At 40.8% G+C, this 19,169-nt stretch overlaps 1 protein-coding gene across 1 annotated transcript; it reads right to left on the bottom strand.

Annotated features, from left to right (window-relative positions):
* Positions 1 to 1,318: 1,318 nt before the first annotated feature.
* On the bottom strand, positions 1,319 to 16,047 carry MCM6 (minichromosome maintenance complex component 6). Its single transcript, XM_074828565.1, has 17 exons — positions 15,933 to 16,047; positions 15,044 to 15,190; positions 14,385 to 14,495; positions 12,709 to 12,958; positions 11,833 to 11,998; positions 11,601 to 11,746; positions 10,570 to 10,720; positions 9,774 to 9,915; positions 8,639 to 8,780; positions 8,391 to 8,498; positions 7,650 to 7,805; positions 6,448 to 6,576; positions 5,202 to 5,363; positions 3,967 to 4,102; positions 3,545 to 3,712; positions 2,477 to 2,616; positions 1,319 to 1,853 (listed from the first exon to the last, which is right to left on the bottom strand). Exons 1-17 carry the CDS (start codon positions 16,040 to 16,042, stop codon positions 1,740 to 1,742), a joined length of 2,478 nt encoding a protein of 825 aa, XP_074684666.1. The 5' UTR covers positions 16,043 to 16,047; the 3' UTR covers positions 1,319 to 1,739.
* Between the last annotated feature and the right edge of the window lie 3,122 nt (positions 16,048 to 19,169).

Genomic DNA, 19,169 nt, shown 5'->3' with positions numbered 1-19,169 from the left:
AAATAGCCAATTTTATAGCTTATACAGGGATTGTAATTTGTGTACTTTGACCCTATTTGATTCCCAGGTGAGTATTTTTTTTTTTAGGAAGCCTTGAAAAGCTTGCTGAAACATTATGCTTGCAGTTCTGAACAACTAAGTACTCTATTGGCTTTTATCCCCCCGCCCTCCGTTTGAATAATAAGTTTGAATGGGAACTTTACAGCACCACCTGCTGCTTATTTTTCAGCAGAGCAGTGTCAACTGGGAAAAAGAACCACCTCCTACATTACGAAGCATATAGAACTGGGGAAGGAGAAGCAGAAAAACTACTTACTTTCTCCATGTGAAAAATATTTAATATCAAAGACTGGGGGAGAGGGGAAGCAAACATCTTCACGTTCTTATTTTGGAAGTGAATTTTGAACAGCATAGAATAAAATGAAACTGTTGTTGTAAGGGGGTGGCAAGTTTTAATGAAATGTATCATTTGCCAGATGCAGTTTATGAAAGGCATTAATAGAGAAAAGTTACTGCATCTAGTTAGTGCCCAATGATAGGGTAGTGGTGTTGGTGACATATATTTATGAGTCCTTCCATTCCATAAATGTAACTGTTATCTTTAATGATATGCTTTGTTAGATAGAGGCATATCTTTCCTAAGTTAGGGGAGACTAACAGGAAAAAGACAACTGTCTTGCAGAAACAGAGCTGGTTTGTATGTGCTTCAGAAACTGTTATTTCACATTATTTATACTTAAAATATACTGCTTTGGTATCTTTAATGCTATTACAAATGTTTCTTAGGTGCTGCTATCAGGTTGGCATGACAAATATTCAGGTATTTTTAATTCTTAATAGATTATTTAATAATCCCGTAGCATACAGCAAATAACAGTGAACAACAGAAATTTAAGTAAAATTTTTGTATAGAAAAATCTACAAACAAGTTTACAAATATAGTCTTAAAAATCCCTCACAAATGATGGCAGGTTTCAATTCACTTACAAGTCAAGACATTCATCAAGATGGGGGTTTCTGACCTCCTGACTTAAAGCCTTGCTTTGGGCTTGGCTATTTTCAATTTTCTATTTTACATATGTAACAGGAGCATACACATCTTTAGTTCATCTAAAAAGAAAGAGAAGCAATCAGAGTTTCTCATTATCCGTTGCTAGAAGTTAAAAAAACTTCTTAAAAAATAGCATCTGTTATTCAGGAAATTTAATCTTTCTTAAGACATTAAAACATTTAGATCACTACTTTTTCAGCCTCAAAGCACAGGCAGAAAAAACAGCAATCCTGCATACAAGTAACAAGAAATCCACCCCCAGACACCTTCAGACATTTAATAATATTTTATTTATGTTAATAAGAAAACCAGTAAAAACCTATAGCATAAGTCTACTAAAGACAATAGAAGAACAATGCAAAATTCCTCTTGTTTAAAACAGAAGCATCTACATAGTTTGATGCTGAAAAGAATTATTGAATGATTCTGCCTCTGCATCTGAATGATGTCAGTGAAACCCAGAATTAATAACGAAACTAGTATGTGTGTCATTTCTTTAAAAACTTTCTGGGTATGCTCAGTGTAAATGAGCAATCATATATTACTAACCGCACATTGGCGCTTTTTCCACAGTAAAGCATTCATAGGAAGTTAAGATGTCAGCTATACACCAACCATTGCAAGAATGCAGAAAAGAATGCATTTGCCAACATGTAACTCGTCAGCTCTACGATCTAGTTCTCAGCCCTTAGTCTTCCAACAGATAGTTTGGGTTGACAACCAGGTATGGATCTTCATCAAAAGTCTCCTCTTCTCTGGATCCTCTCAGTCCTGACTGTGACAGTTCTATCAGAATGTGGTCCTGCAACAGACAAATATTTGTTTTCAAACAACAACAGAAAGGATTGCTTGTACTGGTTGTAGGTGATGTCCTTTTTATACTGGTAGCACCTCTTATTGATGAATTATTTAACCCTTTTAATTGTGAATTCCCTCTTTGACACATTCCTAATCTTAAGAATTACCTTCAGTGGAAAGCTCTTATATGTAGTATGCTTTCTGGGAATACCTCCCTCTAGCAGTTTTGTATCTTTAAAAATGAGAAGTATTTTACATTTTCATACTTCTTCCTCCAAACTGCCCTAGTGCCCCCGTGACTCAAAGCTATCCATTGAATAAAGTGTTGCTTGTATTTCTGTATCCTAATGCATAACTAATACCATAGAAATACAGACAATACCACTTACACTTCTATAGGGACATAATATGGTGCCTTGAACTTTTACTCATACACACCTCTAATTTATTTCAGTGTTTTTTCTATAATTATTTTTAACAAATATTAAACAAAGAAGGCCTTTATACTCCATCAGTCAATAACACAGAATCACAAAACACATTTCCCAAGTTAGGAATATATTCCACCACACATTGCACAATGTAAGTTAACATCTTTTTTCACTATCCACCCATCTCTATACATACATAATGTGTAAGTCGGTGAATGACTCTCTCTATGATCTTCTTTTTATTTATTAGTTCTTCTTCAGATTCTATTTCAGATTCAATTTCCTTTAGATACCAATTAATAAGTTCACTCTTCTTTAATGATGAATCATCCTCTTCTGCAAAGAAAATAATTTGCACAAACACAGCAGCAGTAAGATACCATTCAAAGCACAAGAAGAGGATTTATATGTTAACATTTACAATGCTGAAGAGAGAAACATGCTTTTTAATATGTTTAAGAAACATCTGACCTTCTGTTTCTTATATAATCATGTTTTGTACAGGAGACTGTTGTATCATGGTTTAATAGGAGGTATTTATATTGAGAATTGAAGCTTTCAGTTCTATGCATCCAAGTGGCTTACAAATTAAATAAGCAGCCCAGCAACCACATCAGCCTTCAGTGTTGAGAAAAAGCAGCCATAAGGACTCATACAACTTTCCTCTAAGTAAGAGCAAAAGAAAATCACTGTCACACAAAGCTGAAGCTGTCATCCTTCTACATATACTCAGCATTTTGAACAGATATTATAGTCTCCATACTCTTGCAAAAACTTAGTAGCGCTGGTATATGCTATGAGACTACTGCTGCATTTCATTACAGGAGTAGTCTCATTGCAGATGAAATACTTTATCTCCCCAAGAAATGATGCAGCCATTTGGCACATACTGATTAAATAATATACTTTAGGCTCTGTTTGCTGGCAAACATTAAAGCTCTTGCTACAGTTTTCAGTGCTGCTGACTTTTCTAGCTGGGTTAAACCAGCATATGCTACAAGTCCTTCTCTGGATCTGCTCTGTTGACATGCTCCTGAACTTTCTGGGTTTTGATAGATGACTAAGATACCAGAGCTAGAAAGTCCAAAGAAGTCGTATTTGCATCATCAGATGTAGTATAGCCACTTGGGTACAGGGTCACACCTGACCTAACAAGTTTGGTGTCTCAGCAGGAATGAAAATCCAAAGTACAACAGCATGAGATGTAGTAACAGTTGCTCCCTGAATTCAGGGTCTGCCATCTTTTTAATCAATAAAACCTTACCTTCCTCTGCTTTCCTGAGGTGCAGCACCAGGAGATTAGAAATTCGTCGATACTCAGAGAAACCCAGTCTAAGAGAAGCTTTGGGTGCGGCATCCTTGTTCACATCCTCAGAATGGCCATTGATCCCATTCACAGGGCCGTTGACCCCAGCTGGAGCTTCTGCCTCACCTGTTTGGACACACACCCAGGTTTAAATCTGTAACATCTTTTAACTGCTTAATACTCTGAGCCACTGAAGAGTGTTGCATTGACTAGTCAGGTGAGTGGCTGACCCAAAAGGAGGCTGAATAAGAGTCAAGATTCCTAGATCTTGTGAGATGAGAAATAGGTGAGAAACTGAAGAGAGGTATATACTCAAACAAGGTAAGCTGTAAAGGCTGAAGGACCTTCCCTATTGAAAAAATTCTCTACAAGTAATTTACCATTGACTCCATCTTGGTCGTCTTGATCCTCCATTTGCTGTTCATCATCTTGGTCTAAATTGATGTCTGGAGTCTCAACTCTAATGATGGACTTATTTAGAAGCCTGAAAGCTTCCTTCACATGTTTCGGGTGAACCTGGGGAAGATTTGAAAAAAGATGTATTAAATAGGCACTGTGGCTCTTCTAGTGTTATTTTCCCCAATAACTCCAAAAATTCACCCCTGACTCTGCCAAAGGGTCTTTCTACCCATCTCACCTGAGTAGTTCTAAGCAGTAAAGACTCTCCAAGTCAAATTACACCCCACTACAAGTACTCTGAGTTCACACAAGGTTTTGGAGGGAATAAGCAGCCTGATAAATCTTTCAGGCTTTAGCAATCATGTGGAGGTGATAAAATTTTTACTTAGGCCAAGAACATTTTGAAGAAAGATCAGTGGAGCAAGAAACATGGCAGAAATGGGTCTGAACAGAAACAATATGAAAAAAAAAAAAGTAATTAATGAGACTCTCCTCCAGAATTGAAAAGCAAAAACTGGAAAAATCATCTCTAGCTGAACCATACACTAAAAGCTATGTTTCTTTATAGGATGAATTTAACTAAAAAGAACACAATGGGTGTCCTTCTTACACTACCAGTGAGCAAATTTCTATCACTGCATGTGTCACATAACCCCTAATCAACATTTCAAAATGCCTGCTGAGTTTTAAAGCAGGGACTAGATGGATAATAGTCATAACACAATGTACACTTCAACACTGGTTGACATGAGGAGGAGTTCGGATCACAAACACAGGTACACTTTGGGAGGTTCAGATACTTTGATGAACTTTGGCTTTTTAGATTGCAGATGGAAGAGAGCTGTGAGAGATTACAAACTATGCAAGATTAGGAAAGACACTGCCAACAGCCCTGGCTGATATTGACAGATGATTGTCCTTCTTATTTGTCATGATCTGACAGGCTGAGAGTGCTGATAACACTGTAATGCAAAAACATGCATGATCTCTGCTTGGACCAGCTGATCTCAGTTTTACAAGACATACCTTAAACCCAGTATTTCTGGTGTACAAATTCAGACTGAGTATGACCATATCCCAAGTGAAAACATGATCCAAGCTCTGCTGCTCACCCACAGGATATAAATATGTACAATACCATAGACAAACAGCAAAGCCAGAACTCCTACAACATTTATACAAACATTTATACAAACTTTCATCAAAACCCTGATACCTCATCACAGCAGTGCATACGGGCCATAGCTTCAGACAGCCGAATCATGCTTTCCAACTGTCGCACTGTGATTCTCCAGGATGACCTGGCCACTCCAGAGCCATCACGCTGCCGTAGTCGTTTATACTGCTCCACTATAAAGTCCTCAGACTCCTTAGATATCTTTGTGACATAAGACAGTATGACAATTAGCCATGATAAAAACACTAAAGTTTATGCTTCTTGAATGAGACTGGCAGTTTCAAGACTTTTCTCTACTAATTACTGCTTTTCGCTGAAATATTCTATACTATCACACATACTATATATAATGACAACCACATGTTATAATTACACTGTAATAATTACAGTAATGGTGGTATTACAGTAAGTGTAAGTACATTGACACATAATTCTTTTACAGCAATTTTTGATCATTTCTATTTTTCTGTTCCACTGACTTGCTTCCAGGCATAATTCACGTGTGTCTCTACTAGATTGTTCTACGTTTATTCACCTTTCATTCTGCATGCAAACACACACACAAGCATACGCTCCACTTACTAACACTGACTACAGCTTTGGGTACACGCTTTTTAACTTGAGTCTATCTGCACACACACAGATTCAGCTGGAAAACAAACTCCCCACCATGTGGAAATGAAATAAATTTTCAAAACTCTGTAAGGGAGGGTGTCCTCTCCTTCCATTTGAGAACTCCATTAGAATAACTTCTGAAAAATCTAACACATAGCCCAGCCAAGTTGCTATTTGGATATACCACAAAAAATTGTAGTTAGAGCAGCTTCCCATGTTCTGTATTTTACCACAAAGAAAGCAAAGAAATATTGAGAAACAATACCCTTTTAAAATAAAGACCAAAAAAAATGCTTAAGCAATAAGTCAATAAAATACAAAAATCTCTGCAGCAGCCATGTTGAATAACCCATGCCCTTGAGGTGTGAGAAAGCTATGAAATGACCCCTCAGTCGTTCTAGACAGAGGTTAAGAGCTGCCACCAAAGCAGTTAAGGCTATTTATTATAACACAGTCTCAGCTGGGCTGGGTGGGTTCCTGGAGTTCAACAAAAAGAGTACATGGCTCCAAAATATGCTGTGTTTCTAGATAATAGCTGAGTTTATGACTCCTTTCTTGAGAGAACACTACACCTAGTGTCTTTGCATTTTCTGGAAAAAAGCATAATACCAAATGACAATTCCTTTGGACCTCCTCATACAGACCAACTTATACAAGAACGTAGAATTACCTTTGGTTTAAACTGTCTTGCAAACAGCAGATACCTTCTGATATCGTCTAATGAATAGACACGATCAACAGATTCTTCTACTCTGGAATGAAGATCCACTATGCGTCTGGCAATGGCGTAATCGGTCACCTGGGATATTATTGCTGTCAGACCACTTTCACAACATCAGCCAAATGTCAAAACAACAGCTATATTCTTCCTTCCCATTTCCCTCCCTCGCTTGCACTCCTCATGGCAGAGCTAGTCCTTCCAGAAGCCAGACTCTCTGCCAGAAGGTCCAGGAGAATGCCCTGGAGGTTTTTAATACACGGAAACATAGCACAGAAGGAATAAAAGGCAGTTTTAGGATTTATAACCTCTTGGAACTCTCCTGGGTTACAAGTTAGCCATAGAAGAGGCAGAAAGAAGCACTTTGTAGCGTGGGAACTGCTTTTTCCTTTTTCAGCCTACTCTGTCTCTTTCATCAGTCCCTTCTCAATTAGACAATCACTGTGAGCAAAACAGTGGAGAGAATAGCGCCGAACCAACATTAATCTCTGTATCTCATGCGTTCCCAAGGCAAATGCCACATAGACAGGTGGTAGCAGTCTCAGCCTTAGTGACCAGCCATTTGTAAAAATGACTAATGGTGTTAAGTTTGCAGGTCAAATCACTACAAGATGAAAAGGCAGTATCCTTGTATTCAGCAGAGCATGTTCAAATTTGTACTGCCAGCTTCTAACTTTGCAGACAAAAGAAAAGCAGAAGCAAGACGCTCTCATGAGATCAGCTTCACCTAAGATTTCAGAGGGCCACCAAAATGGTGAGGGCAGAAGCACATGATGTATGAGGAGAGGCTGAAAGAGCTGGGCCTGTTCAGCTTGGAAAGAAAGCAACTGCCTCATTGGCAAGTATAGATGTGATGGAGCCAGATTGTTCTTAGAGGTACAGATTGACAAGAGGCAACCGACACAAACTGAACCATGAGAAATTCTGATTAGATATAGAAGTTATTATTATTTTTTAAACACACGAGAGTTGTCAAACATTGCAGTAGGGGGCCTAGAGAAGCTGCAGAATCTCCATCCTTGGAGAGAGTCAAAACTCTCCAGATCAAGGTCTTGGCAACCTGTTCTCAATGATCTGCTTTGAGCGTGTGGTTAGGCTAGAGACCTCCAGAAGTCTTTTCTGACATAAATTATTCTACAATTCCTTAAAATTACCTCATTACATTCATCCACAAGGATGAAGAAGAGATCAAACCGAGACATGATGGGAGCTGACAGGTTTATATTCTGTTTCAGTGACTTGGATCTGTCATAGCGCCCACCAACTGGGTTTGCTGCAGCCAAAATGGAGGTCCTGGCATTCAGGGTAGCCTGAAAACGAAAAAAAAGCCAAAACCTGTGACCACTTGCTAAACGAAGTCATTGTAATTTGAATGGGTCAGCATAATATCTTTTAGATGGAGTTTCAATGGAGGCATTACAACAATCACTTCTCGAAAGAGCCCAAACACTTCTGACCAGTCCTTTCTAGCCAGTCTCTGCCCCAAGACACAGTCTGATGAATCAATATTTTAACATTGTCCCACTCTTGCCAACAATACTGAAACAAGTCCTTAAGATTGCTTTTCACAACACCCAGGTTTTAACAGTGCAAATACTTACTTTACTTCTACAAACACACACAAGTCTACATCCTCTTTTGGGGTTACTCTGAGGTTAGGATTTTCCCCTTTTCTATTGCCTGTCCACTACTATTCTCTTTTTTCCTTTCAGTAACATTTCTGATCTTTCTTGGGTATGTAGCCCAAAAACTTTGCAGGGAAGTGATCTCTGTCCTGCCAGTGAGGCAGCTGCAGAGCTGACACAAAAATCTGACAGATGATGCTAGATCAGTACATGTAATAAACAGTTAGACAATCGTACAGATTCCATAGCCAGAGGAACAGCGCAAGCTACCTTTACTCCTGCTTTAGTAATGGATATAGTCTGCTGCTCCATTGCTTCATGAATGGCCACTTGATCCCGCATGTCCATTTTGTCAAATTCATCAATGCAACAAACCCCCTGCAGCAGAAGAATAAAAAATAAGTTACCCAAACTCAATCACTTCTGGGAAAAAAGCATCATTAAGGCAATTTGGGGCTCTTGGTCATTAATCAAAACCATTCCAGGGAGGCAGGAACCTCTCTAGTTCCTGGACTCACATTATCCGCCAGCATAAGTGCTCCAGCTTCAATGACAAATTCATGAGACTCTTCGTCTTTTACAACAGCTGCTGTTAGACCAGCGGCACTGGAGGCTTTTCCACTGGTGTATACAGCACGAGGACTGAACTCATCCACATGCCTATGGAGAGAAATTACAGTGAGGAATCTTGTTTCAGAAAATTAAAAGGCCAGATTAAAACCTGCAGAAACAAGCTAACTGTAATGCAGTGCTGCTTTCAACCTCTCAGGCCAGGACTTGTTCCGTCCTTCAGGAAGAAATTAATATTTAGGTAGGCCCTCCCACATCTAATGATCTTTGAGCAAGCCTTGGAAAGTAATCTTTATCTAACTGCAGTCTATCACAGGTCTGTTACTCACCCGTAACAGAAAAAACAATCCAGACCTCCTCCCACAAGTTTTCTGCTGACTTCACAAGCTAACACAGCTCCTTACAGGTCAGGTAAATGTCAGCCCAAGGGAACAAATGGCTTCATAGCAGGAAATGGCAAGACAGACCACAGGCAGCCTAAAGCAGCTTCTGTGCTGCTTCTACGTTTCTGAGTTGCAGCATATGCTGCAAGGACCTCAGCTTCATGGAGAATGATGCAGAGGTAAACAAGCACCATAATAAAATAAAACCATATTAAATAGAATTTTAAATAAAAAATAATTATAGCATAAGATGTAGCATAAAACCTAATTACTTCATAATTATTTTTCAGGGTTAATAGCTGTCTATTTGTCTGAAGTGTTGGGACCTACCAATTTAGACTAAGCTAAAAATAGAAAAGAAAATAATTATTTCATCTATCTTTGACATTTTAAGATATGCAATAATTTTTCTATTTTTAATATTCAATGTCTTTTGAATATATTTGGAAATTCATAGTTTTGTAACTATCTGAACAACAAAAAAAAGTCTTAATTCATTATTTGTTATTACCACAGGGGCTTGTTGAGTTTGCTTCAGCCCTGTTCAAATAATTCAACCACATCCAAATAATTCCTGGAAAATATTCTCAAATATTTTACTTCCCTTTCCTCAGTTTAACATAGAAAAGGCACAGTACACATTTATAGCTTTAGTCACACCGGACAATATTTAAATACTGAGTTTTAATGAGATGCTTACTTTAGAAACTGACTCTTGGCTGTACTTGGATCACCAACAACACAAACGTTGATGTCCCCACGCAATGAAGTGCCTTCTGAAGTAGTCTTAGGAACTCCTCCAAAAAGCATCAGCAGGACCCCACGTTTCACTTCATCATTACCTGCCACAGAAAAAACCACTCAACTGAAAATCCAAAGAAAACACCGCATTTTTCCTATTTAGAAAAAACTCCAGCCCACTAGAATTTTAGAGCATTTGGGCACATCCATGCAGAATTTACCTATTTGCTAAACATCCACTAAAACTGCATTTATGTGCTCGATAGAGTTTCAGGGAAGAATGACTCAGAAAGCAGCTGAATTCCTTCGTGCTACAGTGGCTCAGAATATGGACAAAATCCAGCTGATCAAACTTTTCAGACATAACCAACATAAATCCTCAAACTAGTTCTGAGCCAAAACCAATTGCACACACACATGTGCACAACAGCATACAAATGTTTGGAATCCTCAAATCTTTTGAAGGAAGCCCATATACAATAAAGCTTACATCCAACTGTAGGGTTTAGTAGTAGATCACCAAATAGCAAACCCAACTATTTTGAATAGTCTTGCAGGCCTTAATGATTAAACAGAGCAAGTACTCAGGAAATAAATTCTCCTTTTCTAGTAAAATGAGTGCTGGAGGGGATAGTTTGTGGTAGTTGCCATAGGACTTTCAAGCTTTCCCAAAATGGCACTACACGGACAGCAAAAAGAATTAATATTTTCACAAGTGAAATCTTCCCTCTTTGAGGCAACAACTGGACTCTTACCATGGATAGTGGGGAAGAGGCTGGTGCACAGATTATGGTAAAGGTTCTTATCTTGGCTCATTTCAAAAACCTTTTCCCACTCCTTCACAGACATTTGGTTTTTAATGCTTTCTGCAGTCTGTTCTTCATCTCGCAGCTCTTTTCCACCAAACTAAACAAAGGGAAAAAAAATAAATTAATAACATGATCACTACTGAATGTGAGTGCTGCAGACAGGAGGTTACAAAAACTTGCTCTATAAACTGAATCGGAGGAATATACTCAGAAAAGCTGACCTTAGGTTAAGGAAGTTCATCACCTTATACCTCTAAAAACCAACAGTTTTCTAGGGGGCAAAAATCAATGGAGTGTAACTTCAATTAGTGAGAAAAACCCAGGAGAGATGCTTGTCCAGAGATCAGAAAGAGAGTAAACCAGTATGGCTACCTTTGGCTAAAATTTGCCTTTGTAAGCATTCTTCATTAACTGGAATTTACAAGGTGTCCCATTACTCTGGGATGAGGCAGGAAACTTCCACACCCAGAAAATAACAGATGCTATTTTTATCATCTGTGACAGTGAAGCTGCTAGCAGAATTACAGATTAAAATATCATACCATGCTAAAACCTAGCCATAGTCAGAATTACTCATTATGTTGCAGTAACATCCCAAGATGTTACATGATAAACCAGAGAGAACGAGAAGGATCACTGTTTTCCCTGTGAGAAAATGAAGCAGTAGGATTTCCTAGAGGAAAAGGAAATGCTGCAGAAATGGATGAAAGCTGAACAGAAATAAATGGACCAGTTAGCTCTTTAGAATAACACTGATAACATTAGCAAATAATCAAATCTGAGAAAATTGCTATGAACAATAAGACAAAAGAACTTGTTATATAAATCCAATCAGAATATAAAGACAGTCAAATACACAGGAAGGTGGTACACATACATATTTAAAGTTTTACACATTCTCGCTTCCTAATTTGAGGTAAAAACATACAGAGCAGAAATCATCAATAGCTTTAAATCTATTTTCTTTCCAGACTCACCCGTGGATTTGTTGGTGCAACGTAACAAGCTAGAAAAACCAGTTTATATGACAGCTCTCTGACTCCAAGAGCACGAAGTCCTCGGATGCCTTCGGTTTCATAGCCCTCTGTCCCGCTCACTCGGGAGCCGGTTTCTGCGCGCACCCCTGCCATGAGAGCAGGAGTCAGAACAGTAGTTCCCAAAACAAACAGGAGGGACATGTCATTGAGGTCATGAGTGGTAGCAACAAACCTGGTGTTGAGAGCTGGGACACATCAGGCACGACAATCAGTGACCCTGTGAAGTCACATTTGTCACCTGCCTGAGCAGACTCCACTGCTTCTGCACGCAAGATCACTTCCACGCTGCGAGGAATGCTGCCACGCGGCAGCTCGGCCTGCGTCTCCTGAATGCGAACCTGGGGAGGGAGAGAATATCAAGCACTTAGTGGATGTCACCAATTTGAAACTGCTTAAAAGTGAAGTTGCTAGTAAATATTTTAAGTACCACTTGATTGCTGCCATCCATGTCAGTCATGAAATTCCTCTTACAATAAGACAAACAACCAAAAATCCCTTCAGTAATCAGTATGTAAGGAGTCTTGGAGAAACTTAAGAGGATAGATACACAGGGGCCACAATGACAATTCTGAGGGCTGGGGAAAGCAACTTGAAGAGTCCAGGTAATATGACTGACACAAAATATTATGGCAGGGTATGTAGTGCTGAGGATCTGGCAGAGTAAATCAACCTGGAAGAACAAAGCACTGCAGATACTAAAACACACCTCTTTCCATACTCGTTTAAAACAACTACACATGATATACCTGTAACATGAGACTAACAATGGCTCAAATATATGGGTTTTCGGTGCCTTACTTAGACAATAAATGTCATGCAACTGCATCAAACTGCTTTGATACTACTCATAATTTCCCATGCTTACACATAAGCCTCCATAGTCAGAAAGAAACTATTTGCAGAAATTCCAGTGCCTTTTCTTGAGGGCTTTTCTTGATGTTGTCAGAACAAAAATTAACTGCCTTCAATGGGTAGCAGTACAAAAACACCTTAACTACCACAGGAACATCAACTTGTTTGTCATCGTCCCCCAACCTCGCCACTGTACCTTTTGAAAATCAACAAATCTTGATTTGTTTGTGTCCAGCAGGAATCTCCTTCTATTGGCACAGACTGGGTTTCTGCAGATGTTTGGCTGTGTGTATTTAAATTGCTGTTCCACATCTTTAATCACTGTCTGGCAGTCAAGGCACAAGAAGGTTCCACTTACAAGCTCAGGATGGACCGGGTGGGTACGTACCACCTGTCCACTGATACGCATCAGTGAGCCAATTTTTGCTGATGTCAGTTCTCGAATTCTGTTTAAAACAGAAATTCATAAGGATTAAATTCTTAAGTTGACAGTCCAATGCTGTTTAATCTCTTCATAAGTGACCTGGATGATGGGATCACGTGTACCCTGATGAAGTTTGCTGATGATACCAAACTGAGTGGGGAGGTGGACACTGCGGAAGGGAGAGGCACCCTGCAGGAAGACCAGGATAGGCTGGAAGACGGGGATAACAAGAACCTTATGAAGTTCAACAAGGACAAGTGTAAGGTCTTGCACCTGGGAAAACATAATCCAGGAACGCAGCACAGGCTGGGATCTACCCGGCTGGGGAGCAGCTCTGTGAAAGGGACCTGGGGGTCCTGGTGGACAACAAGCTCAATATGAGTGAAAAATGTGCTGCTGCAGCAAAGAAAGCCAACAGGGTGCTGGGCTGCATCAACAACGGCATGCCCAGCAGAGATAAAAAAGTCACTGTCCCACTCTACTCAGCCCTTGTCAGGCCACACCTGGAATCCTGTGTTTAGTTTTGGTCCCCGCTATACAAAAAAGATGTGGATGGGCTGGAGAGGGCCCAGAGAAGGGCCACAAAGATGATCAAGGGACTGGGCAGCCATGGGAGGAAAGGCTGAGAGAACTGGGTTTGTTCAGCCTTGAGAGGAGAAGGCTTAGGGAGACCTTATCACCGTGTTCCAGTATTTAAAGGGTGGATACAAAGAGATGGAGACTCCCTTTGTACAGGGAGTCACATGGAAAAGACGAGGGGTAATGGGTACAGGTTACTTCTGGGGAGATTCCAATTGGACACAAGAGGGAAATATTTCACAGTGAGATCAGCCGCTGGAATAATCTCCCCAGGGAAGTGGTGGATTCCCCAACATTGGACACTTCTAAGATTCAGCTGGACAGGGTGCTGGGCCACCTTGTCTAGGCCATGCTTTTGCCAAGGAAGGTTGGACCAGATGATCCTTGAGGTCCCTTCCAACCTCGTATTCTATGATTCCATGATTTTTAGGGCCAGGGGACTACCCAAATACTAAAAGGCAACATAGTTTCATTCAGCCTGTGACTAGAGAACAGTTGCAATGGAAAAAAGAAACAAAGTTACTAGAATGTAGTCTCATTTTTTGATTTTACATAAACTTTTAGATTAATACTAAAGGTCAAACCAATGCAAAAGTTACTTCACTAGTACTTCAAAAGCAACAGACTCTAAATAATTTTTTTAAATTAGAGAAGTTACATTTGTTTGTGCAATATGATGAATATAAGTATCTGATACAATTCAGAAATGAAAAACTGTTTCAAAAAATATCCTGCACAAGATCAGGAAGCTTCTTCACAATTGCATTGGTCAACTGTACATTTCACGCTATATAACAAAAACATTTTCAGTATGCTTTGACACTTTTTTCCAGTAGTAAAAATGCACAAGCTTCTGCAATTAATCTTACTTGTGTCTGGTAGGTAGATCTTGGAATGCAACATAGAAGTCCTTGTTTGAAGGAACATTTCCATGATCTCTGGCAAAAGTCTTTACTGCTCGGCAGAGGTAAGGGTAAACCCTGAAATACAGAAAATAAATTCAAATTTTATAGAAGCTATCAAAATGCATTCTTTGCTTTAGACTACATCAAAGGCAGGTGTCATACATTACGAGGTTATGGCTTTTACTGCCACATTGTGTAAGAACACACAATAGCTAGTCTAAATATGCTAAATATGAGATCACGACATAATAATGTCATTTGCTTTACTATCTGAAAAGACTTTCTAAAGTGTCATTTTATGACACTTTTATCCTTCTATTAAGAAGTAGATCCTCAAAATAAGACACTGGTTCAATAAAATATTTTCAGAGCAAGTAGTTCTAGAGTTTATTCTGTATTTCTGTACTGACCATCTACTTCTTTAATGCAATTTCCTAGTGAACTAATGGTTTCTAGAGAGGAATCCATTAAGAAGTAAGTTTTGATCCAGTAACAAAAAAAATTCTTAAATATGTTTTCAGGATACAGAAAGCAGATAAACCTTTTTTTTTACATAACGTATAAGATGTTATGGGCCTGAGACCACAGCACTGCTCGGCTCTCAGATAATCTGTACACTTTACCTGTAAAATTCTTCCTGAATAGTGGTAGAGAGCTGCTGATTGAACTGCTCCAAATCTGCAAAGCTTACAATCAATGTGTTCCGCTCTGGCCGAATCAGTTCTTCTGCATCACGCAAGTATTTGGCCTCCCCATCACTGTTCTGGAACCTGATTCAGGAAAACGTTTCACAGTTACATATCAGGCTGCAACTGAATAGTTCTGAATTCAGGAAAGAGAAGAAAAGGATCGCACACATTAAGAAGTGTGCAAGAGAACAACAGCACCCCACAGTCCCTTGCAAACATCTTTTCCAACAATATTTCTCCTTCCACTCCCCTTACTACATCCGTTCTCTGAACACCCCAGCACAGACGCACTGGATCTGCATTTCATATAGCTGGTTTGCCACACATAATTGTATTTATGGCTTAACAATGACTCTACACCAGCAAAACGGGTTTTGTTTTGTGTTCCTCAAGGTGATGTTAACACTTCCCTTGTTTGCTGCTTAAGAGTCCCTCGGGAGACAAAACGTAGGAAGTCAGACGCATTACGGTGTCACAAACAGGCCGCAAAAGAGATTTTCAACCTGGCTGTCACAAAACTTTGTTAAAAGGGGACAGATGCACCTAACAAAGTCCCATTGAAAGCTGCTTGGGATAGATTTTGCCAACCAGGGGAGCATTCCTGCGCCCCTCGCGAGGTAGACACCTCACAGCTGAGCAGGGCCTCAGCGGTGGGCCCAAACGATGGCAGAGCTTTTCTGACTGAAACACGAGGGATTGGGGCGACAGGCCCTGACACGATCTCACCCTCGCCAAATGGCGGCCCACTCCGTGAGGAGCTTGCGGCCCGTCGCCTCCCGCCGGCCCTGCCCGCCCGCCGCCCGGCCCGGCCCCTCTCACTCACTCCTCTAAGAAGTCCTGGAACAACTTCTGGCACTTCTCGGCCACCTCATCGCGGAGCTGGTGGTGCTGCTGCGCCGCGCCCGCGTTCCCCGCCGCCACCGCCAGGTCCATCCCGGCCGCACCAGCCCCCAACTCGGCCCCACAGCGGTTCGCGCCACAGCGCACCCCACGTGAGCCGCCGCACCGACCAATCGGAGGCCGCCTTCCCGCCGAGCCCCGCCCCACCGACCAATCGGCGGCCGCCGTCTCGCCGAGCCCCGCCCCGGCTCCCTCTCCCCTCACGGACGTTTTGGCGCCAAAGGCGAGGGGCGTGTCGGAGCTGAGGGCGGAGCGGTTGTGGGAGGCGGGTTCCTGTCTCGGGAAGGGGAAGGCTCGGAGATGGTAGATTCTGGCGGCGGCAGGACTCTGTGAGGGGTTTGCCCGCTTTGCAGGTTGGTTGGTTTGGTTTTGCCAGTAAGCTTGTAAATGCTGTGGAGGCCTTAAACCTTTTGTGGAGAAATGCGTCCCATAAGCATGTAGGTGTCTGCCGTGGGCGGCTTCAGCATAGTTTTACCTGCAATTAACTTTCCCGGTTTCCCGGAGAAGCAGGCCAGCTACATTAACTGGAGTTAAAACCGCACTGGTACACCCAGGTTGCTGCTGAGGGAGCCCGTAGCCGTGGAAGCCCCTACACTGTGTCGAGACCCACTAGATAGGCTGCACCTCCAGCTTCTGAAGGACTAGCCTTAGGTGATAAGGGTGTAAATTAAACCAGGTGAGGGTCAGGCTTTAGTTTGGACGCTTGGCTTTGTGTTTGTAGCGTTGCATTTGTGGGTAGGTCTAAGGTAACGTTTGCCAAGTGATGCCATGGCTGACAGCCGTTACTGAATGGCAGCTGGTGGCACATGTTGCCTGCCAGCAGGAACCGTTCCAATATCTATAAAAAATTACTTAGGGTTGCTCTGCCACCTGCAAAGTCATTAATCTCTGCCTAAAGTGGGAATCTTGCTGTAATTAAGACAGCTAGGGGCCAATGCTCTTTCAGTTCTGAAACCCTTTAAAAAGTGCTAGTGGCACAAGCTTCCTGCGGCAGCGTTACTTTGTGTTATGGTGCACCTGCCATATGGTGAACAGAGTCTGAACAGCAAAATTGTAAAGGCTGCCTGGCAGTTTGGTTTGTTGGGTGTAAGATTCAACTCTGCATAGTTCACTCACTTCCCTGCAGCAGGGGTCAGAGTAGAGGGTCTGGCTGGGTTAGTCTTTTTTTGGAAGTTGATTATTTTAATGGAGATTGTTGTGCTTTGGTACATAATTACACCTTTTTGAGGGTGGTTTTTCTTTTTTTTAAAAATTTTTGAAGATGGCTAAGGGCTGAAGAGGTGACAAAGTAGAAGAAAAAACTGCCCAACTGTTTACAATTTATCCTCTTTTATATGCTCTTTTTAAATCCAAAGAAACTAAGTAAGTTGATAACTTTTAAAAACTTGCAGTGAATAAATTCCGTATTTTGTGAGATCATACTAGCAAATATGTGCACAAGTTGTGAGGCTTGTTTACTTTAAAAGAAATAATAAATCACCCTAGATAATTTCTGCTGGTTTTCCATAATTTCTCTCTACAAAAAAAAAAAAAATCTACCCAGAGCCTGCATGCAGATAATGATAATAACCAAACAAGGAATAGGAAATAATTAAAATCTGTTTGGGCAAGTTGTGCGCTCTGGAGAAGGCTGTCAAGAAAACTTGTTTTTTTCAGGCTCTTTTTTTGGCACACAGGAACATGCTCAAAGGGGACCCATTGTGGGCTGCAGGGTGTATGGGGTGGAGGTTAACTGTGGACTCCGTGGCCTGCATGAAATCACACCTCCGTATGGGACATGCTGGAACCCCTGTATGGACTGGAGTCCAGGGCAGCCCAGCGATGTGCCACAATGGATGTGCCAATGCATTCTCCTCCATCCCTTTGGCAGCAGAGCGCAGGCCACGGTTTGCTTTCACCTGGAGGGGTGTCCAATACACCGGGAATTGACTGGCCCAGGGTGGAAGCACAAAGTTTTCCTGCTTTTATTCTTCCTTTCCTCTTCCCCGTCAGCTGTATGGTGCTTAGCTGCCCACTGGGGTTAACCCCCCAACAGGCGTGTGCAGCCTTGGGCAACCAGTCCTGTACTTCGGTCCAAACCAACAGCCTGAGTCCTCTTTCCTGCTGGGCAGATTCAGAGATCTCAGTGAACACAGATGGGTTTTCACAGGAAAATGCAGTTAAACTTCAGAAGCAAACTGAAGCTTTGTGTTTGTTTTGAGCAGATGACTCCTTGGTTATTCCTTACCAGTATCCTTTATAGTTCCTTAGTTTAAAAAATTGCATGACTGTAATTACCATCTGAATATGATGAAAGAAAAAAACAAAAAACAAAACATTTTAACTGGTGGAGAAGCAGCAGCAATGTGGACTCCACACAAATGCTGAACTTCCTGCAAATTACTGGAAATAAAGGACTATACAAGTTTCACTTTTCCAGAGCTACCAAACCAGAGTCACTAACCTGGACATAAAGTTCTGAAATTACTATTTGCAAGGTTTCAAACTAAGTTCTAACAATGCACAGCTGTCACTAAAGTATCCTGTTAAGATTACACCCAGGACAAATGCATTTTGCATTTTGATTTATGATCATAATTATTTTCAGTTAGCTAAGAAAAACTGCATGAAAGGATTCTGCATACAAAGGAATCAGGGTCTCCATCCGAATTCTTGTTCTTGTGCAGCTCCTGTGAATAAATCAAACTACAACATGAGCTTGAATAACTCTTAACAGAACTGGGATAAGCACAGTTGTTACAGGAATGTATTTGCTGCCAAATCTAGAGCAAGAAACATAGTTCTCAGAATATTTTTTTTGTTGGCATGAAATGTTGCTCCTTACTAAAAGGATGCGCTTCTGATGTGGAATGCATTACCAGTTCCATATAAACAAAAGAAATTAAATTCATTCCAGTTGGCTGAATAAACAACTGTTTTGAAACTTGCATTCATCAGTAGTAAGTCTGTGATGATAAGCTGTGTTTATAATCCACTTAGCTTTGCAAAGTACAACTGGGTACACTGTAAAACTTTAAAGTTAATAATTTGGGGAAGATTCCATGGTAAATTAATTACAACAGACTCATAAGCAAAGCTGCTAAGTATATTATTCCTTGAATTGTTTGACTTCTAAACAAAGTTTAACTTTCACATTTCCAGTACTTTACCTAACTGACCT

This window comes from Strix aluco, chromosome 6 (assembly GCF_031877795.1).
Source record: "Strix aluco isolate bStrAlu1 chromosome 6, bStrAlu1.hap1, whole genome shotgun sequence".
Taxonomy (NCBI): Eukaryota; Metazoa; Chordata; class Aves; order Strigiformes; family Strigidae; genus Strix; species Strix aluco.
The sequence above is the reverse complement of the archived record's forward strand: the minus strand, read 5'-3'. Positions and strand labels throughout refer to the sequence as shown.

Excerpts from the sequence above, each read along its gene's own strand:
- MCM6 (XM_074828565.1), bottom strand. The coding sequence starts at position 16,042 with ATGGACCTGGCGGTGGCGGCGGGGAACGCGGGCGCGGCGCAGCAGCAC. Across the intron at positions 11,999-12,708 it reads GATTTGTTGATTTTCAAAAG|GTTCGCATTCAGGAGACGCA; the intron begins GTACAGTGGCGA and ends CTCCCTCCCCAG. Across the intron at positions 9,916-10,569 it reads CCTCTTCCCCACTATCCATG|GTAATGATGAAGTGAAACGT; the intron begins GTAAGAGTCCAG and ends TTTCTGTGGCAG.